The sequence below is a fragment of the Microcaecilia unicolor genome, chromosome 2, assembly GCF_901765095.1.
Source record: "Microcaecilia unicolor chromosome 2, aMicUni1.1, whole genome shotgun sequence".
Lineage (NCBI taxonomy): Eukaryota > Metazoa > Chordata > Amphibia > Gymnophiona > Siphonopidae > Microcaecilia > Microcaecilia unicolor.
This window is the reverse complement of record NC_044032.1, coordinates 613,646,893-613,674,406: the sequence shown is the minus strand read 5'-3', so window position 1 is coordinate 613,674,406 and position 27,514 is coordinate 613,646,893. Positions and strand designations below refer to the sequence as shown.

Here is a 27,514-nt window from a genome sequence, read left to right as displayed (position 1 = left end):
TGTCTTACTTTTGCTAAGGTGCCACTTGTTGAGTGGGAAGTCTTTTCTGTGATGTGACTTTAAATTCTTCTCTTGTCATTTATTGGTGACCACCCACCCCCCGTTTTCCCGCTCACAGTCCCCTTGATCACTATGATTGTTGCCTAAATCACCTTCTGTACCGTCCTCCAAGGCCAAGGGATTTCTGTTTTCTCTGGGAACTGGAAAGGTTGGTGACTTGGGTGGGGGGTGGTGGGGGGGGGAGAGGAGTGGGAAATTACATCGTCTACAAATTGTGGACATATTTAATCTTCGCTGGTCACTTACATATCCACATCGAAGTCCAACACCAGCAGCTTCGTCTCCTCAGTCCCATTTCGGCTTCCAACTGCGCAAACTAACTTTGTATTGGAGGCCCTGATCCGCCATAAACCACACCACGCTTCCCCCACTCTCCAGCGTGACCAGGTTTCGGATAAATTCACCCGTTTTCAAGTCCCACAGTTTTACAGTTCCATCGTCTGAGCTGGTAATTACAAAGTTTTTGTTAAACTGTAAACAGGTCACTGCACTCTGATGCTTATTGGGACCTAGGAAAGACAGGAATAGAAAATATGATTAGTACTTCACAGTGGCTAACATTTAAATTCTCATATGAAGGGGGCCAATTGAGTCTTTACAAATAATCCTAAATAAAGGACTTTTAATGGAAAACGTCATTTTAGCCTTTCTGATTATTTTGCTGTGAGTTGTGGGCAGATTGGTTTAAAATGAAATCATGCTATATTATTCCATCTTTACATTTTTCATTCTGATAGGAAAGAATGATCAAGTACAGGAGATAGAAACAACTCCTATGTGCACAGCACAGAAGGATTCAGAGCAGTTGTCATATAGCACAAAACTTAATCTGTTTTTGTACGTATAAACCATCTTCCCCCATTGCTTTCCAGATTGTATTATGCATAATATTTTGCCTATAAAATAAGACAGATGCCATTCTGGTTTTAACACCAAACTGCTAAGGGTATTCTGGACTCGGAGAATAGAAATAGATGTGCAGGAAGTGCTCTCTTGACACAGCCTGCCGGCATATTTAATTTAGGGGTCATCTGGACATTTCAAGGCCAACTGGATAATTGGGCTTGGTGGCAGCTTACCTTGTCTGCTGAAATAAATCAAGGAAATGGGATGGCATGCATTTCCTGCCACTTAGACAAGATGTCCGTTTTATAATCAGATTGCCGTCATGCATACTGCACTGTCTTTTATAACTACTTATTATCTCTGAGCAGAATATTCTTATCAAGGAGCTCATTTTACTGGTTTCCTCCAGTCGTACAAGTCCTGACTCTGAAGGATTTGCATTTTTTTTTTAATATTAGAGCTCTGCACTAATAGCTGGGTTATGTAAAAGAAACATCAATTTGTGTGGGTGTTGCTAAATAACACACAGGTAACTAATGCAGTGGTATTTCATTGGTTTACAATGAAATTGGCTCTCAAATCAGAGTTGGTTTAGCTTTAAGAGCTTTGCATACATTTTTTTTCTTTATTAAAAAGACAACCAGCCTAGGGCTTTTCCCAGTGCTTTGTAGCCTGGTGCTGAGCAGCTGAAATGAATTTGTAAGTGGCGTACTTGTGCTTGGAAATGCCTGCTGCCTTATCACCTCCCTCCTGCGGTTAGACTTGCAGAGCAGCATTACATTCAGTCACAAGGGTGGCCACTGATATCCAAAGAAGCACTACGCAGTGCATTAGCTATACTTAGGGAAAGGTAGAAGATTTAGAGAGGAAACAGCAGCTTACAACGGAAGCTTATTCTGTTTATGTATCACACAAATACAATAAGATATGGTTTACAGTAGATTTAAACTAACATAAAAATATAAGCATAGAAGGGGGACTGTCTGTAAAGTCTGTGCCCCTCTCTTCAACAAAGGTTTTAAACTTAGAAGCATTTGTGTATTTATTTCCTAAGGTACCTAGGGAAGGATGCATTATAAGAAAATTTCCATATCTACAAAAATGGATATTTAACAGTACATAGAAACAAAATAGGTAAGACTGATTAGAGATGTAAAAATTTCAGTAATTTTTTCAAAAATCTATTTTCCCCTCACTGGAACTTGTGGAAAACCTTTTTCCCTTAAGATGTCAATAGAAATCAAACAAAATAAAACATTGAAAAGAAAATAAGATGATACCTTTTTTATTGGACATAACTTAATACATTTCTTGATTAGCTTTCGAAGGTTGCCCTTCTTCCTCAGATCGGAAATAAGCAAATGTGCTAGCTGACAGTGTATATAAGTGAAAACATTCAAGCATTACTATGACAGTAAAATAGATACCATTGGAGATTCTACATGGAATGTTGCTACTATTGGAGATTCTACATGGAATGTTGCTATTCCAGTAGCAACATTCCATGTAGAAGGCTGCGCAGGCTTCTGTTTCTGTGAGTCTGACGTCCTGCACGTACGTGCAGGACGTCAGACTCACAGAAGCAGAAGCCTGCGCGGCCAAATTGGTGATCTACAAGGGCCGACTTCTACATGGAATGTTGCTAGTGGAATAGCAACATTCCATGTAGAATCTATAGAAATCAAACAAAATAAAACATGGAAAAGAAAATAAGATGATACCTTTTTTATTGGACATAACTTAATACATTTCTTGATTAGCTTTCGAAGGTTGCCCTTCTTCCTCAGATCGGAAATAAGCAAATGTGCTAGCTGACAGTGTATATAAGTCAGAAAGTAAAGATGACTGTTCACTTTTGTTTCTTTTTCCAAAAGTTTGTTCATTTGCTTTTTCATGCGGCTGTATGCGGTATCTTCCATCTTAAGTAGAGGAGTGTGGTAGCCGCACACTCCTCCCTTAAGATGGAAATTCTATAAATGGTGCCTCTTTTTAGGTGCTCTGATGCCATGCGAGAACCTAGTCTATAATGGCATCTTGGTGCCTGCCACAGACCTTGTTAACTGCAGGTATCCGAATGCGGCAACAGCATGCATAACATGCAGTATTCTGTTGCAGATGTGTGCTATAGAAATTCTATACTCCCTTGCAGAATAGTGTTTACATGCATAAGTGCTACTTTCTGTACATTTATGCATGCAGATGCACACCTGTGAGTACCCAGTTAAAGAACTGCCCTTAAATGTCTATTTTTTAGCCTCCGAGTTCTCTAAGACAGATAACAAGCTGAATATTTAGTGCTATGAAAAGAGAAGTTCTCCATTTTTGAAACAGAATGGACACAGAACAGGCCAAGGAAATACAAAATAGCCCTGTCAATGTACCTCAGTGCCATTCTAGAATGATTACCACCAGGTGGAAAACAGACTACTCATTTTCCATATCCTGGACCTCTTAACTAATATCTGTCATGATCATGAGTGGAGTGGAGGAGTGGCCTAGTGGTTAGAGCACCAGTCTTGCAATCCAGAGGTGGCTGGTTCAAATCCCACTGCTGCTCCTTGTGATCTTGGGCAAGTCACTTAACCCTCCACTGCCTCAGGTACAAACTTAGATTGTGAGCCCTCAGGACAGAGAAATATCCAGAGTACCTGAATGTAACTGATCTTGAGCTACTACTGAAAAACGTGTGAGCAAAATTAAAAAAAAAAAAAAAGATGATTAAATCCATCTGGGACACTAAGGTGACGATAGTGCTGGACAAAATCTTTCCACTCACTACTAAAAAGGTGAAGAGAACGAGACTCTCTCCGTGGTTTACAGAAGAACTAACAAACCTGAAATGGGAATGTCGACACCTTGAAAAACAAAGACGAAAGAACAAAGACATATCTGACAAACTTAAATGGAAATCTGCCTTCGGGTGCTATAAAGAGAGTTACTGATTCCAAATGAAAGTACTACAACAATCTAATAGGACAAGAGATTCTTAACAAAAAAAAACTATTCTCATTAGTCAAAAGCCTAACAGCCACTAATTCTGGCAATTCTACGCATCAAGTAGGCCCCTCCACACAAGAACTAGCTGATCACCTCACAAATAAGATCACTCAAATCAGGACCGAGCTATCTAAAGCCAAATGAAGTAAACAGGCTAAGCCATGACTACTACAATCATCGAGAAGTCCCCAATCCAAGATCACAAGGCAGACCAGAACTGGGAATCCTTTCAACCACTGACATTTGAGGAAGTCCGATCGCTACTAGGGAAATGCTCACGAAAAAGCCTTGCTTCCATCTGCTATCCAGTGGTTACAAAACAGACTCAACAAACTTATTAAAATCTGGTTCTCTTCCTTCTCACACCGCTGCTGAAGGGTTCTGCTCTTGACATATCATTAAATGTCAATTTATATGTCCTAAACACTCATGCACAGAATACATGTTGTCAAACAATACTTAGTACACAACCAGCATCTTACCTTATCTTAAGTGGAGGAGTAGCCTAGTGGTTAGTGCAGTGGACTCTGATGCTGGGGAACTGAGTTCGATTCCCACTGCAGCTCCTTGTGACTCTGGGCAAGTCACTTAACCCTCCATTGCCCCTGGTACAAAATAAGTACCTTCAGAGTACACTCTCATGGTTCGTCCTCCTCCCCTATCCCGCTCTCTGTTGGAGTTCCTCAAGGCTCTGTCCTTGGGTCCCTTCTTTTCTCAATCTACACCTCTTCCTTAGGCTCCTTGATCTCTTCTCATGGTTTCCACTATCATCTTTATGCTGACGACACCCAGCTTTCTCTCTCCACACCAGAAATCACTGCGGAAACCCAGGCCAAGGTATCGGCCTGCTTATCTGACATTGCTGCCTGGATGTCCAACCGCCACCTGAAACTGAACATGGCCAAGACTGAACTTATTGTTTTCCCACCCAAACCCACTTCTCCTCTCCCTTCACTCTCTATCTCAGTTGATAACACCCTCATCGTCCCCGTCTCATCTGCCCGCAACCTCGGTGTCATCTTCGACTCCTCCCTCTCCTTCTCTGCGCATATCCAGCAGATAGCCAAGACCTGTCGCTTCTTCCTCTATAACATTAGCAAAATTCGCCCCTTCCTCTCTGAGCACACCACCCGAACTCTCATCCACTCTCTCATTACCTCTCGCCTTGACTACTGCAACCTACTCCTCACCGGCCTCCCACTTAGCCATCTATCCCCCCTTCAGTCCATTCAGAACTCTGCCGCAAGTCTTATCTTCCGCCTTAACCGATATACTCATATCACCCCTCTCCTCAAGTCACTTCACTGGCTTCCGATCAGATACCGAATACAGTTCAAGCTTCTCCTACTCACCTACAAATGCACTCGATCTGCAGCCCCTCCTTACCTCTCTACCTTCATCTCCCCTTACGTCCCTACCCGTAACCTCCGCTCTCAAGACAAATCCCTCCTTTCAGTACCCTTCTCCACCACCGCCAACTCTAGGCTTCGCCCTTTCTGCCTCGCCTCACCCCATGCTTGGAACAAAATCCCTGAGCCCATACGCCAGGCCCCCTCCCTGCCCATCTTCAAATCATTGCTCAAAGCCCACCTCTTCAATGTCGCCTTCGGCACCTAATCACTTCATCTCTTCTCAGGAAATCTCATGTACCCCAACTTGACATTTCGTCTTTTAGAATGTAAGCTCTTCTGAGCAGGGACCGTCCTTATTCGTTAATTTGTACAGCGCTGCGTAACCCTTGTAGCGCTCTAGAAATGTTTAGTAGTAGTAGTAGTAATATATGTAAACCGCTTTGAATGTAGTTGCAAAAACCTCAGAAAGGCGGTACATCAAGTCCCATTTCCCTTAAGGTTACAGTATCAATAATCCTTATGTAGCCATTTTTTTTTAAAGACAGGGATCATCAGAATGTCTTGCCATATACACCATATGGGAACACCTTCCCTTTATATTAATGGTACAGTGCAAATCGTCATGGATCTCCCCGTATAATTTATTTATTCTATTACAATTATTTTTTGGGGGAGGGGTTATCTTCTTAGTTATATCATAAATGATCCTGCTCATCATATAATTAAGCACTCAAAAAGAGGTGTATGTATATCAGTACTTAACTTTTGGCAGCAATTTTTCACCAGGAACAATTTTTTCCTATGCAGGAGTGAAGTATGAGATACATTTCGAAAACCTCTTCCCTGAAGGAGGACTTCGAAACGTGGCCATGTTGGTGGAGGTTTGTTCCTGGTGAAAAATTGCTGCCAAAAGTTAAGTGCTGATATACATACACCTCCCTGTTCTGGTACTGAAGCACACTCCCAAGTATTCCAGCGTCTGGGAGGGTGTAAGGCTGCACTTTGGGAAGTTGATCACCCAACCAAACAACCCGACCACTCTGTCAGTTGCCCATCGACTCTCCCCCGAAAGAAGACGCCCGCACAAGCCAGTTGTCTAGATAAGGATGGACTTGAATCCCTTCCTTTCTGAGACAGGCCACCACTACAACAAGGACCTTGGAAAACGTCCGAGGTGCTGTGGCTAGGCCGAAGGGCATCACTTTGAATTGAAAATGATGACTGAGCACTGCAAAGTGAAGAAACCGCCTGTGGGGAGGCCAAATTGGAATGTGTAAATAGGTCTCTGAGATCGAGAGCCGTCAAAAACTCCCCTGGCTGTACCGCTGCGATCACCAAGCGGAGGGTTTCCATGCGAAAATGCCGAACCCGTAAGGACCTGTTGACGCACTTGAGATCTAGGACGGGTCACCAAAAACTGCCCTTTTTTGGCACCACAAAATAAATGGAGTATCGACCGCACCCTCTTTCTGCTGGGGGTACAGGCTGGACAGCTCCCAGTCGTTGAGGAGGTTGTGACGAACTGCCCGCACCTTGGTGGGATATTTGCAAGGAGATTCCAGAAATGAGTCTACTATCAGACAAGCCAATTCCAACTTATAGCCGTCTCTGATAACCTCCAAGACCCATCCGTCGGATGTTACCCTGGTCCACTCCACCAGGAATAGGGACAGCCTGCCGGAGATGGACCAGGGCCCCATCATTGGGTGGACCTGGCTGTGGGCTGATTTCTGTTACCAGAAAGAAAGGCCTGCGGTCTCTGAGAAGACCTTGCTCTCTGAAAAGAGGCCCCGTAACCTGGACGGTAACGACGTGTATCCCCCTAAACTTAGGTCTAGGTCCTGCCGGTCGCACAAATTTGGACCTATCCTCTGGGAGGCGCTGGCCCTTAGAATTACCGAGGTCCTTCACAATCTGTTCTAGGTCTGTCCCAAACAAAGGCTTTCCCTAAAAGGAAACCTTGCCAGCCGTGACTTAGAGGCCACGTCTGCAGCCCAATGTCGCAACCACAGCCAGCGATGAGCGGTGACCGCTAGGGAAACCTCCTTCACCGAAGCCCTCAAAAGGTCATGAAGATCCGCAAGGAAGGCTAAACCGGACTCTATGGCCAGCAAAACAGCCATGAGGTCCTCCGGAGAGAAGGCTTTCTGTACCCACAATAAGCATGCCCGCGCTGCACAGGAGCCACAAACTGAAGCTTGCAGGGAAAGGGCTGCTACTTCAAAGGACAGCTTCAAGCAAGTCTCCAGCTTACGATCCTGAGGGTTCTTAAGCACCGTGCCACCCTCCACAGGGACAGTGGTTTTCTTAGTGACTGCTGTGATTAATGAATCCACCGTAGGAACCTTCAGCAAGTCTAAGTCAGCAGCAGGCAGCACGTAAAGATGCGACATAGCTCTAGCAACCTTAAGCCCACTGTCCGGCGTATCCCACTGCGTCGAAATAAGGATTTTCATGGCCTCATGCACACGAAATGAACGAGGTGGGCATTTGGTGCCAGACATAATAGAGGGCACTGGACCTGTTCCCCCTGATGATTCAGGGGGTGAAATGGCCAAAACCTCAAAAGCCCTAATAATCATGGAGGGAAGCTCTTCCCTGCAAAAAAGGCAGGCAGCCATTGGGTCATCCCCCTCCTCAGAAGGCAGGGTGACCTCATCTGCCAAATCCAATGATTCTAAGGGAGAGCCTGGAGACAAAACCGGGCCATCTGTGTCAGATAGCTCCTCGGGATCCAAAATCTACACCCAGGGACGTTTTGGCAGGAAAGACTGAGAAGCTGCAGCAACCGAAGTTTGATGAGGAAGAGACGTGGCTGCCTGAAGAGAAGCTCCTGACTTCTTCAGAAGAAAGGCATTGTGCATTAATAAAACAAATACACAGAGGCTCAAATTGTCATGCCCATAATGCAGTTCCTACTCTAAAAAAATGACTAAAAAGATTGTGTCTGAATATCATTAGAGACTATGATATAGAACAAACATATTTATATACAAGATACTAATGGCCCTGGTTCTGAAGTTTCCTATATAATAAAACGCACCTCCAACATTCTGAAACCGAGAAAGTGAAGCCTTCAAGCCTTGAAGCATTCCTGTAACGTTCCGGAACAACGTGTCGTCAATTGAGGAGATGGAGCCTTAGAGCGTGCACGAATGCTTCAAGGCTTGAAGGCTTCACTTTCTCGGCTTCTGAACGTTGGAGGTGCATTTTATTATATAGGATAAATCATGTACAACTTTTCAAATTCCATCCAACTGAGATACAAGAAACCTCACCTTGCAAAGTTTGTAAACACTGTCCTGTTTTGATATCCCAGATTTTGACCGTGGAATCTGCGTTTCCAGAGACAAGAATGTTGTCCTTGAGTTCCATTCCACTGGTTAATGACTGGTGTCCTGTTAATGTGTGAATGCAGTTCCCAGTTTCCACATCCCAAACTCTGATCGACGTATCAAGAGATCCACTCACTACATGGATGCCATCAAACTATATGTATATAAAAATAGAGTGTGTTAGCACAAAATTCTATTTAATGTTCCCTCGGGGTGCCACTCACATATCTCACTCAAAAACCTGGGACTTACCTGTGCCAGACAGGTGATCTAAAATAAGATTCATATCACTGGTTCAAATTTACAAAAATGAAAAACCATTCAAGAGCATCTCTCTCAAAACATTCTAAGTACATGAAATATAAAAATGTTTTCAAGAATAGGTGCTCATTTTCTCAAATAAATATTTAAAATCATACAGAAACTATTGCTAGAAGATGTACCAGAATGTTTTAGCCATTATTAGTGCAAGTCTGAAAAAGAAAAAGTGATATTAAATAAACAGTTGGCCTTTGTTGGCTCATTGGTGCTTGTCTATTGTGTTACATGTTATCCACCTAGGAACAAGTGACCTGGCCAATAATACCCTACTTGCAGTGCAGAGAGCTTTTCAGGAGCTGGGGAGGGGTTAAAACCTTTCTGAATACTACCTACTTTAGGAAAGGGAGGGAAGAGTTTAAAAATACCGAGAATGTAATAGGTGGCTGAAAGCCTGGTGTCATCAAGAAGGTTTTAGGTACATAGGAGGATGGGGCAATACATGGAAAAACAAAAGACTATATTGTAATGATGGACTGCATATCACTATGGCAGGGAAAAAAATCCTTGGAGAAAAAAAGACAATATATATCTAGGCATTTAAACTAGAAGGCAGGGGTGGCATATGGAGGCAGGTCAATTCCAGTGGTCACCTCCAACTAAAGACAAGGTGTGAAAATAGTAAAGAAAACAATGAAAACAACTCTCTTAGAAAATCACTACTTACCACATAGCAGGAAGTGAGATTAAAGAAAAAACTAAGCAGAAGATGAGACTGCCATTGAAATGTAAATGCTCACAGTCTAAGCAACAAAGTTCATGATCTGGAAGCCTTGATGTTAAGAGGCAGACTTAGACATTGTTGCCATCACGTAGACATGGTTCAATGATTCCCATGAATGGGATGCAAACATACCAGGCTACAATCTATTTGGGAAGGACAGAGATGGTCATAAAGATGGAGGAATAGCTCTGTATGTGAAAAACAATATTACAGCATATGAAATACCAGGGGTCTGGGGAAAGGAAGAAGCTATATGGATCACCTTGAAAAGAAATGATGGGATCTCTGTTCACGTGGTTATTGTCTACAGACCTCAGACACAAACAGAGGAACTAGATAAAGATCTGGCTACAGACATCCAAAAGTAGAAAAGAAAAGAGAGAGGTGCTATTGCTGGGAGATTTCAACCTGCCAGATGCGGATTGGAAAGTTCCATCTGCGAAATGGGAAAGAAGTAGAGAGATCATGGATGCCTTACAAAGTGCTCTGCTCAGACAACTGGTGACGGAACCCATGAGGACAGAAGAGACGTTAATCTGGTGCTCACAAATGGGGAAAGTGTGTCTGTTGTCTGAGTGGGTGCCCACCTGGGCAGCAGTGATCAAACAGTTTGGTTTGATATAAAAGCTAAAGTGGAGGGCAGATACTCAAAACTTAAAGTCCTGGACTTTAAACATACTGACTTTAGCAAAATGAAAGAATACTTGAACAAAGATGACAAACTGGGAGGACATATGAGAAGCAGAAAGGCAATGGTCCAGGATGAAAGGATCTATAACTATGGCTACTAACCTTTACTTGAGGAAAGTAAATAAAAGCAAGAGGAAAAGGAAACCAATATAGTTTTCTAAGCAAGTGGCTGAGAAAATAAAGTCTACAAAATAAAGGCAACAAACTGCCTCTCACCCACGATCTCTTTATCTCTCGCTCCCTTCAACTGCTCGCCCTAACCGAAACCTGGCTCTCCCCGGCAGACTCTGCCTCCGTTGCAGCCCTCTGCCATGGAGGCTATCTCTTCTCCCACACGCCCCGCCCAATTGGCCGCGGCGGAGGCGTTGGGCTACTACTCTCACCCTCCTGTAGTTTCCAACCCCTCCACCTACCGCAGTCTCACTGCTTCTCATCCTTTGAAGCCCATTCCATCCGGCTATTCTACCCGCTACCACTCAGAGTGGCAGTCATTTACCGCCCCCCTGATAAATCCTTCCCTTCCTTCCTTACCGACTTTGATGCTTGGCTCTCTGTCTTTCTTGACCCCTCATCTCCGTCCCTCATTCTCGGAGACTTTAACGTACATGCTGATGACCTATCCGACCCCCATGCTTCTAAGTTCCTCACCCTAACATCCTCCTTCAACCTCCAGCTGTGCTCCACCACCCCTACTCATCGTGACGGCCATTGTCTTGACCTCGTCCTCTCCTCCTCCAGCTCACCCTCCAATTTCCACGTCTCAGCTCTTCCTCTCTCCGACCATCACCTGATCACATTCACACTTCTTCACCCCCCCCCCTCCACCCCGTCCAACTTTAACCACCACCTCCAGGAACCTCCAGGCTATTGACCCCTCCACCTTATCATCTACTATCTCTAATCTCCTCCCCTCCATCATGTCCTCCGAAACTGTCGACAAAGCGGTCTCCGCCTACAATACCGCTCTCTCCTCTGCTTTGAACACCCTTGCGCCATCCATCTCCCGTCCCACAAAGCGCACCAATCCCCAGCCCTGGCTGACTCCTTGCATCCGTTACCTTCGCTCCTGCACCCGATCCGCTGAGCGCCTCTGGAGGAAATCTCGTACCCTTCCAGACTTCCTCCACTACAAATTCATGCTATCCTCCCTCCACTCCTCCCTATTCCGTGCAAAACAGGACTATTACACCCAATTGACCAATTCTCTCAGCTCCAACCCTCGTCGTCTCTTCACCACCCTTAACTCCCTCCTAAAAGTGCCCCCCGCTCCTACTCCCCCTTCTCTCTCTCCTCAATCACTGGCCGACTATTTCCGCGACAAAGTGCAAAAGATCAACCTTGAGTTCACGACCAAGCCACCACCTCCTCTTCACCCTTTAACCCTCTCCATCAACCAACCTACCCAGGTCTCTTTCTCCTCTTTTCCTGAGATCACCGAGGATGAAACTTCCCGCCTTCTTTCCTCCTCGAAATGCACCACCTGTTCCTCTGATCCCATCCCCACCAACCTACTCAACACCATCTCCCATACTGTCACCCCCGCCATCTGTCGCATCCTCAACCTCTCTTTCTCCACTGCAACTGTCCCTGACACCTTCAAGCACGCCGTTGTCACACCTCTCCTCAAAAAACCTTCACTTGACCCTACCTGCCCCTCCAACTACCGCCCCATCTCTCTTTTACCCTTCCTTTCCAAAATACTTGAGCGCGCTGTTCACAGCCGCTGCCTTGACTTTCTCTCCTCTCATGCCATCCTCGATCCACTTCAATCCGGCTTTCGCCCTCTGCACTCGACAGAAACAGCACTCTCTAAAGTTTGCAACGATCTGCTCCTGGCCAAATCCAGAGGTCACTACTCCATCCTCATCCTCCTCGATCTTTCCGCCGCATTTGACACTGTCAACCATGATTTACTTCTTGCCATGCTGTCCTCTTTTGGGTTCCAAGGCTCTGTCCTCTCCTGGTTCTCCTCTTATCTCTCCCACCGCACCTTCAGGGTACACTCCCATGGATCTTCCTCCACTCCCATCCCACTATCTGTTGGAGTTCCCCAGGGATCTGTCCTTGGACCCCTTCTCTTCTCAATCTACACCTCTTCCCTGGGCTCGCTGATCTCGTCTCATGGTTTTCAGTATCATCTTTATGCTGATGACACCCAGCTATACCTCTCCACACCTGACATCACCGTGGAGACCCAGGCCAAGGTATCGGCCTGTTTATCCGACATTGCGGCATGGATGTCCAACCGCCACCTGAAGCTGAACATGTCCAAGACCGAGCTCCTCGTCTTTCCTCCTAAACCCACTTCTCCTCTTCCTCCACTCTCTATCTCTGTTGATAACACCCTTATCCTCCCTGTCCCATCTGCCCGCAACCTCGGAGTCATTTTCGACTCCTCCCTCTCCTTCTCTGCGCATATCCAACAGACTGCCAAGACCTGTCGCTTCTTCCTCTTCAACATCAGCAAAATTCGCCCTTTCCTCTCTGAGCACACCACCAGAACTCTCGTCCACGCTCTCATTACCTCTCGCCTTGATTATTGCAACTTACTCCTCACCGGCCTCCCACTCAGCCATCTATCCCCCCCTTCATTCAGTTCAGAACGCTGCTGCACGTCTTATATTCCGCCAAAACCGATATACTCATATCACCCCTCTCCTCAAATCACTTCACTGGCTTCCGATCAGTTATCGCATACAATTCAAGCTCCTCCTCCTTACCTACAAATGCACTCAGTCTGCGGCTCCTCACTACCTCTCCACCCTCATCTCCCCCTATGTTCCCGCCCGTAACCTCCGCTCACAGGACAAAGCCCTTCTCTCAGTACCCTTCTCCACCACTGCCAACTCCAGACTCCGCCCATTCTGCCTTGCCTCACCCCATGCCTGGAACAATCTTCCTTCACCCATACGCCATGCCCCCTCCCTACCCATCTTCAAATCTCTGCTTAAAACTCACCTCTTCAATGCTGCCTTCGGCGCCTAACCACTCGAGATATATAAAATACCCCAATCTATCCACCCTATCAGACTAACTGTTCACTCGTCCTCTAGATTGTTCACTTGTCTTTAGATTGTTTTCTTGTCTTTTAGATTGTAAGCTCTTTGAGCAGGGACTGTCCTTCTATGTTTAAATTGTACAGCGCTGCGTAACCCTAGTAGCGCTTTAGAAATGCTAGTTAGTAGTAGTAGTAGTAGTAGTAAAGAGCTGGCATTCATGAAATACAGAAAAACTCAAGAACACAGAAAAGGAATACCGGATGAAACTGAAAGCCAAGAGAGAGATGTCTGGCGAAAGAGCAAACAGAAGAACAAATGGCTAGAAATGTAAGAAGGGGGCCACAAGAATTTTTTCAGGTATATTAGTGAAAGGAGGAAGACTAAGAATGGAATTGCGAGACTGAAAGATGCTGTGAACCGCTATATGTGGAGAATGATAAGAAAAAAAGCAAACATGCTAAACAAATGCTTCTGTTGTGTGTTCACGGAAGAAAATACTGAAGGAGGACCATGATTGACTGGCAAAGGTACATAAGATAATGGAGTGGATATAGAACCGTTCACAAAAGAAAGTGACAGAGAAGAAACTGGAAACTACAGGTTGGTAAACCTCACTTTGGTTAATGGAAAAGTAATGAAAGTGATGCTGAAGGAAAGGATAGTGAATTCCCTCGAAGCCAATAGGTTACAAGATCCAAGACAACATGGTTTTTTGCCAAAGGTAAATCGTGCCAAACAAATCTGATTGAATTGTTTGACTGGGGTGACCAGAGAATTGGATTGAGGGCGTGCTCTAGATGTAATCTACTTAGATTTCAGCAAAGCCTTTGACACGGTTCCTCATAGGAGGCTCGAATAAACTTGACAGGCTGAAGCTAGGACCCAAAGTGGTGAACTGGATTAGGAACTGGTTGATGGACAGATGCCAGAGGGTGGTGGTTAATGGAATTCACTCGGAGGAAAGACAGGTGAGTAGTGGAGTGCCTCAAAAAGCGGTGCTGGGGCCGATTCTGTTCAATATATTTGTTAGAAACACTGCCAAAAGATTAGAAGGCAGAATCTGCCTTTTTGCAGATGATACCAAGATTTGAAACAGAGTAGACACTCTGGAGGGTGTGGAAAACATGAAAAAGGATCTGTAGAAGTTTAAGAATGGTCAAATGTTTGGCAATTAAAATTCAATGCAAAGAAGTGCAAAGTGATGCACCTAGGGAGTAGAAATCCAAGGAAGACATATGTGCTAGGCAATGAGAGGCTGATATGCACAGACAGGGAGAGGGGTCTTGGATGGGCATAGAGGATCTCTAATTAGAAAAGAAATGATATAAAAACAGAACTTAAAGGGTTGCATATGTGTTTGCATGTGAAGTGGTGCTTAGGTGGTGACTCTGGTTGTATCAACTATGTCCAGTTTTAGGCTTGGTTTTACGGTTCGAGTCCCACATATGGCGATCCGGTTTAGGATGGGGTGGAGAGTGCTTCGACACAAACGCCAGTGGTTTGGAACGCGAGGACAGTGCCAGGCAGACTTTTGTGGTCTTTGTCCCATGAGTGACAGGATGGATTTGATGGGCTGGAGTGAGTTTTGACAGGAACTCTGGTGATTGGAACATAAGGACAGAGCTGGGTGGATGTCTATGGTCTATGTCCCAGAAACGCCAAAGCAAGACCATGATCAATTAAATAATATGCTCATTGTTGATTTAAATCTTGAATTGATAATGAATGTGACTGTTGGGCAGACTAGATGGATCATTCTGCCGTCACTTACTATGTTACTATATGTGGACATCGGAAATGTCAGGAGAGTCAGTTCTGGTGGTATTTTACAAAAAGCTCTGTCGACATAGAGCCTTTTCCAAAGTACTTGCAGGAATGCACATGTATTTGCCGGCACATGCAGTGGGAGCAGACCTTTTACAAATGAACACAGGGATAAAATAATGACACAATCCTGGCACTTCCATGTGGAACAGAAATTCACAACTTCCTTATGAAGTAGCATTGGTTCCAGGAGTAGTTGCCCCATTTTGCAAACCAACGTGTAAGTGTGCCAACAAAATAGCAAGGCCACAATTTTGATTTGGTTTCATTCTGGAAGTGGAAATAAACAATAACCTACTCTTCAGCTAGAAAACTATGATCTTCTCCACAGAATCAGTTAATTATTCCCTTTTTTCACTTTTGTTTTGGAAACCATCTGATCTTTAGTGTAATGGGCCCCTCCCCTTGAAATGCTTTATCTTCTCACTTAAGATTAGAGACTTCCTTTCCGACATTCAAGAAGGGTTTGAAAACATTTCTATTCTGAGATGTTTTGAGGACTTCCTTTTTTCCAGTTGAGAAAATTCTGCTCAGTGTTATGCTTCCTTGATGAAAACTTGCAAATGACCTTACTTTATGTACTTCTCCTATTTCACCAGGTCTCCAATAAACACTCCATTATACGCATATTGTACAAAATCCGGCATTTTGGGTATGGTTGAATGCCATAAGGTTCAACCACATCACGCTATTCCTTATCCACTACCACTGACTTCCAATTCAATACACAATTCTTAATACTACTCAAGATTTTACACACATGCACACATTTTTACCTATCACTCCTTTACTGATCACCACCTGCACATTCTATCAATATCCCATGCAAAATGGAAGTCTACTAGATATGGAGCACTCTACTGAATGGCACCCATCGCTTTGGAAACTCTCTCTCAGCCCCCATTGTTTCCATAATTCAAGACTGCATTGAAAATCCATTTATTTTCTGTAGCTTTTTGGTGAGAGTCTTAGGATCATCATGTTAGGGCAGTCCTTCAATCTTTGCCTCTCTACCTTGGCCGAATGGTGTTCTCTAGTGTTATGTTTAATCCAGTCTTTCTGGTGCATTAGTGCTAAGACTATTTTTTTTCCTGCTGTTTCCTCATTCCTATTCCAATATATAGCATTCTTTTCCTTTTTCTGAATTAGATTGTTAACCATCTTGCTGTATCCCCAGGAAGGGCGGTTTATCAAGTTCACTAAATTATAAACCATAAAGACGGCTGGCAGAGCTAATCTGGAGCACGAAACTCATAGCCCCTGTCCGTTACCCATACAAAAGAGCGTAAATCCGAATTCTTTTCTATTCTGTCCTAATCTATCTAGTTTAATTGTAAACCACTGTGAAGGCGAGCCATTACATGGTATATCAAATATAAATAGAACTCAAACTGGGGGGGGGGGGGGGGGGGCAAGGAGAAAGACTCCCTTTATCCTCTTGTAAAGCCCTGGCTCTGAAACGAGCACAGTTTTTAAAACCTATGTGCGTGCCTTTTGAGATGGTGTAACACACAATGGGGGAAAATTTTTTTCCATAAACATGCATTCCACTTGTAAAATGGGGGATACATATGTAAACTTTGGTCCAGCCAAAGCCCCACCCAAGTAATGCTTCTATGAATTACCTGAGGGTGTAGATCTCCATTGTGTAATAGCAGCTTTCTTAAATAGCAACTTATACATGTGTATGCCAGTCTACAGTACATGTGCTATTACATGTGGAGGTGCTTCTAAATAAGGGCCAATCTGTGGTGTTCTTCCTCCTCCCACAATGAGGTCTCTTGTCGTTACAACATACACGTTTCTGCAAGTCCACTACCATAGTAACATAGTAGATGATGGCAGAAAAAGACCTGCATGGTCCATCCAGTCTGCCCAACAAGATAACTCATATGTGCTACTTTTTGTGTATACCCTACTTTGATTTGTACCTGTGCTCTTCATGGCACAGACCGTATAAGTCTGCCCAGCACTATCCCCGCCTCCCAACCGCTGGCTCTGGCACAGACCGTATAAGTCTGCCCAGCTCTATCCTCGCCTCCCAACCACCAGCCCTCTTGATATTTATACTGGAATTTTATAAAATTACATGCCTCCGCTCCACCCATGACTACACAGGAAGTGTGTTATTGTGCACTCCTGTTGACACATATACTTCTACATTCATACACACCCATTAAATTTTATAACAGCCATTTTCCATATGTTAAAATATGTTTTACACATTGAAAACACTTTAAAAAATTACTAAAAAAAAAGAGTTTAAAAAATTGGTTGATCTTTTTCAAGAATACTTTTGCTGTAAGATTTGTCAGCATGTTAACACAAGTGGTGGGATTTCCTGTCACAAAGCATAATTTTAAGAACAAATTTGATACCTGTAGGCATCTAAATACGTCCCATAATCTATACCAGCTTATTAAGGTTACTCAACTGCATCTTCTGATGTTTTAGCACAGTGATCTTCATATTCAGTTGGGGGTTTAGATCATTTGTTTTCTTTTGCAAAACCTTCAGTGGGTAGGCAAGAACCATCAGTACACAAAGTAGAGAGCACCCTAGGAAAGAGGCAGGGAATGATTCAGCCGGCACAGGGAAGGGAGGAGGACTACCTGCCTTCAAATAAATAATGTGGTTGACCCTACTGCCCTCATGTGAATGCAGGGATATTTGTGTATCCAAAAATATATGTTCCCCTCTCAACTGATCTGTACCCTACTCTCTCTCCTGCCGCAGACTGCCACCTTCCCTGAACCCTGTCTTCCTACGTAAATAGTTAAGTACTGCCATACTGTGACAGACCGAAGGTCCATCAAGCCCAGCATCCTGTTTCCAACAGTTGCCAAGCCAGGTTACAAAGTACCTGGCAAGATCCCAAAACAGTACATTTTATGCTGCTTATCCTAGACATAAGTAGCAGATTTTCCTCAAGTCTATTTTAATAATGGTCTATGGACCAGTGGCGTAGCTATGGGTAGACCTGGGAGGGCACAGGCCCACCCAGCTGCAGCGCCACACTGCTCTCTTCCCCGGCATCCCAGCACCGGCACTCCGGTCTTTGAACCTCCTTCCCTCCCCGGTGTCGGTACAGGTGTCCTCGGCACCTGCAGCGATTCATTCTCACTGCTTGCGCCGGCCCCGCAGGCTTCCAGCTGCTATGTTCTGCCAGACAGGAAACAGGCAATGACATCAGCGAGGGCGGGACATGGAAGATGGAAGCCTTTGGGGCCAGCACAAGCAGTGACAATGAATCACTGCAGGTGCTGAGGATGCCTGTACCAACACTGGGGAGGGACGGCGTTCAGAGACAGGAGTGCAGATGCTGGGATACGGCAGAGGAGAGGGAGAAGATGTGAGGTAGGTGAAGAAAAAACTCTTATGTTCTTAAAAAATATCTCCCGGAAGGTACTTATGGTGTGTGGTTGGGGAGAGAGGGGGCACGTGCGCATAGAAGGGCCCATCCAATATACCGAGTCTGGCTATGCCTCTGCTATGAACTTTCCTTTTATGAAGCCATCCAAACCTTTTTTTAAACCCAGCTAAGCTAACTGCTTTTACTACATTCTCTGGCAATGAATTCCAGAATTTAATTACACTGAGTGAAGAAATTTTCTCCAATTCATTTTAAATTTACTACTTTGTAGTTTTATCGTGTGCTCCCTAATCCTAGTATTTTTGGAAACAGTAAACAAGTGATTCACATCTACCCATTCCACTCTACATTTTATACACCTCTATCATATCTCCCCTCAGTCGTCTTTTCTACAAGCTGAAGAGCCCTAGCCATTTTAGCCTTTCCTCATACACATTATGCTCCCACTCCATCTCAGGCAGTCTCAGCCCACACCTATCTCTCCAACCATTCAGCCACCACCAATTTGCCCTACCCCCATCCTCCCCAAGCTGGATCTTCGCCCAACTTTTTCATCCTACCCCCCCCCCCCCCCCCCCCATACCTTCCTCCGAGGTCAGCTATCATCTTATGAATAGCTGTTCTGTTTCTGGCGCTGTGTGGCTCTCAGTGGGTTTCAGCTGTGTGTTGTGCTGTTCTCACAGTCTGGCAAGAAAAGAGCAGACATTTGGACACTGCGTGGTTGAAACTCACCAAGAGCCGCATATTGCTTGAAGAAAACAGAACAGCTGTTCTGAAGGCAGTGCTAGCAGCAAGCCTCCAGAGGAGGTAAGGTAAGAAAATGAATTGGGAGGAAAAAGTTAAGGAGCTGCCACTAGTTCATGGGCATTACAATGAAAAACAGTGCATGTTTTATCTGTTCCATGGGTTTCGTTAATTAGCATATTTTTTTTTTTAGTTTCTAAGCTACTACTACTACTATTTAGCATTTCTATAGCGCTACAAGGCGCACGCAGTGCTGCACAAACATAGAAGAAGACAGTCCCTGCTCAAAGAGCTTACAATCTAATAGACAAAAAATAAAGTAAGCAAATCAAATCAATTAATGTAGACGGGAAGGAAGAGAGGAGGGTAGGTGGAGGCGAGTGGTTACAAGTGGTTACGAGTCAAAAGCAATGTTAAAGAGGTGGGCTTTCAGTCTAGATTTAAAGGTGGCCAAGGATGGGGCAAGACGTAGGGGCTCAGGAAGTTTATTCCAGGCGTAGGGTGCAGCGAGACAGAAGGCGCGAAGTCTGGAGTTGGCAGTAGTGGAGAAGGGAACAGATAAGAGGATTTATCATGGAGCGGAGTGCATGGAAAGGGGTGTAGGGAAGGACGAGTGTGGAGAGATACTGATACTGATTTCACGATTGGAAGAGTCACCAGTAGAAAATTTGCTCCTTGCTTTTTTTTTTTACTGTCATCTTTAAGTACATAAGGATTGCCATACTGGGACAGACCAAAGGTTCATCTGCATGCTCCATGCATCACAGACATCAGTGTTGATAGAATAATTGAAAACATTACAAAAAAAAGACATTCTCCTTTAATTCTCAAAGAAATGTCTTTCATTGTGAGTGTAAATTATAACAAACATGAAAGTCTCCTGAATGCTTGTAAGTAGCTGACTCGCAGGCTCTGAGCTCATCTCACTATAGTGAACATACTGTGGGGTAGTGTATATGATTTTGCTGGCAAAGTCAAATTGCTATAATCTGGTTCCTCTGAAAGAGAAATTAAGAACCAAAGAAAACTTTCTAAATAAGCTGGTGTTTTGCAGAATATAGCTATTAAACTTATATGCCAGACATGTAGATATGACCTTGTCTCTCCTTTATTCCAGAAGTCCCATTGCCTCCCCGATGAGAAACGTGTCATATTTAAATTACTTACACTCACTTTCAAAGCTCTTAGAGTCAGCCTCCCGGACTACCTTGCAAATTGGATTATCCCGTATTCCCCTGCTGAGCTACTCTGTTCAATTTTATTTTGCGGGCCCTTTCCAATGGAACTCTCTCCCTCTTGACATTCACTCAGAGCTGACTGTTAAAAAATTTCAAGATTGCTTTGAAAACTTGGTTATTCAGACAAACATTTGCTCTGACTGGCTAAAGGCTGAGAGTTTGCCTCAGTTTGTTCCACTGGTTCTTTCCTACAAACTTTCCTTGACCTTTTCCTCCCCTCTCCCCCTTTGCCCTCCCCTAGTTTTTTCCCTGTTACTTTGTCAAGGTTAATTGTTCTACTATGATTGTCTGTCCTCTTTCCTGTCAAACATTCTAGTTCTTTTCTGGCTTTTATTTCTTTCTTTTTAGGCTGTAAACCACCCAGATCTGCAAATTAGCTTGAGTGGTATAAAAAGTTTTAAGAAAGTATAAAATTTACCATCCTGCAATATAAAAAGTCTTCAGATTGTTAGCAAAAAGAGGGTGGGCTAATGGGCAGCCAGGAAAAAAAAGCATGGAAAATGAGCATGGTGTACATAATTCTAAACCACATAAGCAGCTCATAATTTAGCAATATTAAGGCACCACTTTTCTCTAAAGTTCTCCTTTTGCTTTTAAGAGATTGTGAAGAGAAGTGAGAGTGTTTGGTGCTGGTCAGCAATGCAGTGTGAGAGGTCAGATGCTTACCCAGTGACTCCAGAAGAATGCCTGTTGTGAGAGCTTGCAGGCACAGGGAGCAACTGGAGACATCAGTGACTGACTCAGCAGGATCTTTAAATCTTAAGCTGTGCTGTGATGCATGGCCACAGGAACGTACCTGAAGGGGCATTCCCAAAGGGGAACAGCCCTTTAGAGCACGGGCAGTCGATGGACTGCAGAGTGTATGATTTTATGACCCAGTGGAAAATTAAGTCTAAAAACAGACTGTTTCAGCATCCGTTGTCAAAGGCCCTATGGATTGGAATGTGATTCCATGCATGGGTCAAGTGGTGTGTAATTGGTATCCCCCTAAGAAGTGTCTCTATGAGCTTCTCTGAGAGATCTACGCCCCCACCCCCAAATGGTCTCACCAGATAATCTCACTATGGTTCCAGGTCATACTTCAACTCTGGTTGAGGACACTCCTTCAGAGGTCCCTTCAAATTTTCTTAGTTAAACCCTGATGTTGTGATGTCTAAAGATGTTCTTATTTATTTTGCAAGTCAATCACAACAAGGGCAATGAAAAGAAGGGGGGTAAAACAGACGATGTACAAACTTGCACCTTTATTGGACATACAAGACTCGAACGAGCAGTGTTTCGGCCCGCAAGGGCCTTCTTCAGGAGTCTCTCAATTTCTGTGTGTGCTGTTGAAACTAGAACGGTGCAGATGTATTCAACATTTATGACAAGGATAATCCTTGTAATTTTCTTCTAAAGCGCTTGAGCTCTGATGAGTGCAAACATTTTGGCATCCCTGCTAGACACACCCTCTTTAATAGATTCTCCAATGAAAAGAAAATGATGGAAATGTTACTTTTAAAACACAAGAGAATAATGTGTAAAGAAGTGTTTCTTTAAGATGAAACAAAAAAAAATCTGTTTTTTATACAAATCACTTCTCACTTCTAGTCCAGGCCACTATTTTGGCACAGCTTGATTACTGTAACTCCCTTTATGGGGAAATTACAGATACCATGCTAAACTATGCTAAAAATTGATTTACTCAGAATAAAGCTGCAAGACTAATTTTTAAAATAAGACGTTGATCATGTGACCCTCTTTTTGTCTATCTTCACTGGCTCCCAATGCAACACCACATTGATTTTAAACAGATTTGTTTCGTTTTTAAAATCCTCAATGGTACGATCCCTGAAGAATTCTTCTCTTAATATGCTTTTCTAGCGGCAGTAAAACAAAATGAGTGAAGCAAAGTTGTACTTGATTTACCCTTCTTTTAAGGCCATTCATCTCAAGAAAGTTTTAGTAACTTCATTCTCCTAAAAAAACAGTGCAGATGTAGGGAACACTACCAATTCTGTAAAGATATTATTTGTAAGCTGTTAAAACCTATTTACTTCAGCTATGTTTAAATCGGGTTAAATTCTGATTCAGTTGTTTTGTTAAGTCTTATTGTAAACTGCCATGGGTCCAAATTTAATTGGGAACAGACGGTATAGAAAACAAGAATTAGATTAGATAATTTTTGGCTCATCTTCCCCCTCCCTTAACCCAGCTCCACTTTATACAAATTGTATTGGACGTTTAATGATCTAAACAGCCTAATGATATTTGTATAGCTTTTACAGATAGCGGCAATAATGCAGTTGCTGTCTGCAAGTGAACTCATAAATGCCTTCGAATTTGGGCACACTGTCAGTTGGAGGAGTGGCCTAGTGGTTAGGGTGGTGGGCTTTGGTCCTGGGGAACTGAGGAACTGAGTTTGATTCCCGGCACAGGCAGCTCCTGTGACTCTGGGCAAGTCACTTAACCCTCCATTGCCTGCTGCATTGAGCCTGCCATGAGTGGGAAAGCGCGGGGTACAAATGTAACAAAAATAAAAAATAAAATAAATGAGGTGCCTGCATCAGAAACTTCTTGTACAAGGTCACGCAACTGTCTCTTTTATTTATTTATTTAGGCATTTATATCGCTTACATTAGTTCAAAAGGCTAACAGCAGTATAAAAGGACACTTCAATCTAGTAAGACAAACAGACACATTAAGGCTTCTGCCAGCAGTTTATAAACAAGATGAAGAGCAGCAAGAACATTTTAAAGATACATATAAGTTCACGACTAATTCTCATGGCTCTCTCTACCTTTCCTTTTAAGCAAACAAAAAGGGAGGAGGGGAGGGTTGGGGATGCTCCCACAACTGGAGAGAATGAAGATGTTTTGAGAGTCACTCTTTCTTTCCTTACTTAAAAAAACAAAACCACACACTTTTTTTTTTCTTAATTAAAAGAAACATTTCTGGCCCTGCAGGGTCCCTTTTACACTTCTGTATACTTCCAACTTAGCTAGAATCAGAGCTGAGATCAGCCCCAAGCACCATTCAAATGCAACTAGCTGGGTTCCCTCCTTCTATTTTAATAACCTTTTCCATCTCAGCTACTGTAAGGACAGTAACACGGTTCTTTCTCTCCAGAACCCGTGTAACTGGTCACTAGATGTCACTACTGAGTGACGAAGACTTCTTCCTTTCCCAGGGTTGTACATCCTACCCTGCAAACTTAAAACCAGGTTCTCTGCATGGCAGTGTAGGACACTAGCCACTGAGGTACCAGGACAGCCCAAGGGACTCTACCCCTCCCCAATACGACTACTATTAGCAGTTACTTTGCCAAACGTGGATTTCAAGTAATGGCAATTACACTGTTCTTTTTCTGGGCTGTGGTGTCTTCCTACGGGAAATTAAAGACAACAGGTCTGTGATCAGTTCTCCTTCGCTGGAAAGATTCTGTTCCTTTTTAAGATATTTCAAAACACAGCACTGCTAACGAACTTCTTCATAGTTGATGCACATGACTTTTAACAAGACTGAAACGGAACAACGTTACTTTTCCCAAACACTGATAGTCTGATAATACTTCAAATACATTACTTATCAATTTCATAAATTGAACACCATGAACCCTGCATGGGAAGCTGGTGCACACAAGTTATTTACCTGTAACAGTAAACTCTGTTTGTATGCCCTTGTAGAGTGTGTAAACAGGTCTCCGTTTCTGGATCCCACACTTTCACCATAAAATCGTAAGCCCCACTAACAACTCTCCTGCCATCGTACTGGACGCACCGGACTGCTGCAACATGACCCATCAGAACATGTAAACATTGGCCTGTCTCAATGTCCCAGACTCGAAGGGTGCATCTCGAGATCCGCTGACAACTCCTGCACAAAACAAACAATTCTTCCATATTGCGACAGACATAGTGGATTGATAAATGATTTCAACTTGCAGCCTGAAGAACTGCCACATTCCTCTCATTTGAAATACATAATAAACCATCAAAGACTGAGAGAATTTACCTTTCAGATTTATCACAGTAAGCAATAATATGATTACTGGGTACTATTTATTCTTACATAGGATGCAATTATATTTAAAGTGCAACTTAGAACAGAATAAAATTATCTTGCTACAATTTGAGACTTATTTTCTCTTTTAAAAATTTTATTTATCACAAATATAAACACAAATTCAGTATTCAATGCAGTGCACAAAACGCGTTATTAAACACGATTAAAAACACAAATACATTCATCTCTCAAATTAAAAATATTGCTGAATTTTTAAAAATCTATTACACTGCCTGATCAGACCCACTGTGTTTGAATATACCTGTTATTGTACTAAAAATTTTATAATTCATCAAACTGTTATAAGAAAAATCACACAACCATAGAGAATGTTCAGTTGTGTGACCCTGTCTTTTGCACTGTTTTTTATGGGAGGTCCCTTTAAATAAAAAGCTTAGCATTGATCTAAGTCAGGGGTAGCAATTCCAGTCCTCGAGGGCCGCAGGCAGGTCAGGTTTAAGGATATCCACAATGAATATGCAGGAGATAGATTTGCAAGCACTGCCTCCTTGGTATGCAAATCTATCTCCTGCATATCATTGTGGATATCCTTAAAACCTGACCTGCCTGCGGCCCTCGAGGACTGGAATTGCCTACCTCTGATCTAAGTTATCCCTCCAGACTATACCAAATCAACTTCTCTGCTACGTATTCAGGGTTATCCTTCTGGTAAAGCTCAAAAAAATTGAAATCAACATTTTAAATTTGATGTGGCATACAACGCGCAGCCAATGCAATGACCTAAGCACTTTCCATGTTTTACAGTGGTAGCTTGCACTGGGATGGTAAAATGCTGTGTTCTCATTTGCTCAGCCCAATATAAAATTCTAGCTATTTAATCAATGCTATTACTACCACCAGGATCTTTTACACTCTCCTACCATAACTACCCCATATATACAACCAAATCTGGATCAACTGCTCATTATCATTCAGAGCTTTTCTCCCCCTCCCCCTCAGAAGCAGCACAGTCAAACCGAACCAGAGTATCCCGTGGATTCTGCAAGACACTCCAAAAACGACCACCAACCCCCCCCCCCCCCTTCTCTCTCCCCTCACCACCTTATCAACCAACCCAAGCCCTTCCCAGCCCTAACCCCCCCCCCCATCCCCGTTAAATGCAGCCCAAACGGTCCTGAATAATGTCCCAATCACATTTACATGGTAAAAAGCTATCCTTCTGTTGAGAAGGAGTCATTCCATCAAAAGCAAGTGGCTGAGACACTGCTTCCAGTCCCCCATTGAAGGTGAAGCTGTACTCTTCCAGTGTAGGGCGATAACACACTTTGCAGCTACCAGACCCCATCGCAATAATTTGCCCTCCCATCAAATAGGATGATCATTATGCAAGCCCTACAAGCAATCCTGGGAAGGCTGTAGATAAAGTCTGTAACACCCTCGACCGAAAAGGCAATATTAAAGCACCATCCCGCCACGTGTAAGAAGGTGCCCGTCAGTCTTACAATGCCAACACACATCAGACACAGTGGGGAACATACTCTTCAATTGGTCAGGAGTGTAATTAATTCCATCTAGTGAGTACTTTATAAGCATTCTCTTGCACCAGCACACATATCGAAGCCTTCTGTACCTCTGTGCACATGGTCTCCCACTCCAGAGTAAAAAAGAACAATGGAGATCCTACTTCCCAACAAAGCATAAATTGGTGTTTGTAGAGGATCCCAAAATAGGTCTTCCTCAAAAGTAGTCATAATTTTTTCAAACACTCCATCTTTTGGGGATCTGCCTGCCCAAAAAAGATGAAGCTGCAGATATGGAAAAAAATCTCCATTAGCTAAGTCATGTTGGTCTGTAACACGTCAAAAGGTATAATCTGCCCTCCGACCAGAATATCCCGAAAACAAATCAAACCTAGCTGCTCCCACCGAGCAAAAGCACCTGCCTGCCCATCCAGTCTCAAAACAGGACTCCCAACTTATAGCACCCAGGGAGCAAACTTGACCTACCTGACCCCACTTTCTCTGTGCCTCCCCCCATATCTCAAACAGGTGGTACAAAAGGATTTGCACCTTATGGATAGACCACCCCGGCCTCCTTGAGATACACAAAACATAATGCAATGGGCAAGCTACAAAATACGACCATTCCAAAGTCACTGCTAGCTTAGACTGTCCAATCTCCCAATCAAGCATCAACCTAAGCTGCACCGCCATACAGGTACCAATCTAAACTGGGGACTGCTCTACCACCCTGCTCAGGAGCTCCCCAGAGAACCCACTGGGCCAAATAAATTGAGACAGAAGAGCTTGCATACAGTGAAGAAATCTACAAGAAATGTAATTGGTATCTGAAACAAGAGGAGCAAAAATGGTAACACGTTATCTTTACCACACAATATGCCCCACCAGGACAGCCATAAACCTTTCCAGCGCCCCAAATCTGTGCAAATAAAAGATAAAACCCTTATCATAATTAAGAGCATATAATTGTCGCAACTCATGGGCACCCGAACACCCAGATATCGAATACTAATAGGAGGCTAATCAAAAGGGAAAAACTTGGCATAACCGATCCTCCTCCACCCTTGCAGTGCAGATGCCCAATAGTTCACTTTTATCTATATTACCTTCAAACCCGTGACACATTCATACTCCTGAAGTACTTCCAGAACAACAGGAGTCATCATACCAGGGTCCCTAATAAACAATAGAACATTCGCAAATACAGCAATACGGTGTTCCACACCACCCCCCCAGACCCCACGAAAGTCCGGATGAGCATGTACCTGGATAGCTAAGGGGTCAATATAAAGTGCAAAGAGAAGAGGCGACAGAGAGCACCATCCTATTGGCCAGGACATTAGTTAAAATCTTAGTGTCCACATTAAGAAGGGAGATAGGTCTAAATGCTGCGCATGTGGAAAGATCCTTACCTGGCTTGGGCAACACTGTCACACCTGCCTCAGCCCATAGAATGGGGCCGCGATTACCCTTCCAGCACCCATTACCC

At 43.6% G+C, this 27,514-nt stretch overlaps 2 protein-coding genes across 2 annotated transcripts in view; both read right to left on the bottom strand.

Annotated features, from left to right (window-relative positions):
- Positions 1–332: 332 nt before the first annotated feature.
- On the bottom strand, positions 333–27,188 carry LOC115462222 (F-box/WD repeat-containing protein 7-like). The gene is made up of 4 exons (XM_030192233.1): positions 27,132–27,188; positions 8,843–8,860; positions 8,534–8,744; positions 333–569 (listed from the first exon to the last, which is right to left on the bottom strand). Exons 1-4 carry the CDS (start codon positions 27,186–27,188, stop codon positions 346–348), a joined length of 510 nt encoding a protein of 169 aa, XP_030048093.1. The 3' UTR covers positions 333–345.
- The window catches only part of LOC115461654 (F-box/WD repeat-containing protein 7-like), a 452,709-nt gene continuing 449,425 nt past the window's right edge, over positions 24,231–27,514 (bottom strand). Inside the window, exon 10 of the mRNA XM_030191642.1 lies at positions 24,231–24,354. The gene's annotated coding sequence lies outside the window, so the exon portion shown is untranslated. The remainder of the gene's footprint in view (positions 24,355–27,514) is intronic.

Excerpts from the sequence above, each read along its gene's own strand:
- LOC115462222 (XM_030192233.1), bottom strand. The coding sequence starts at position 27,188 with ATGACTCCTGTTGTTCTGGAAGTACTTCAGGAGTATGAATGTGTCACG. Across the intron at positions 570-8,533 it reads GTGTTTACAAACTTTGCAAG|GTCCCAATAAGCATCAGAGT; the intron begins GTGAGGTTTCTT and ends TGTCTTTCCTAG.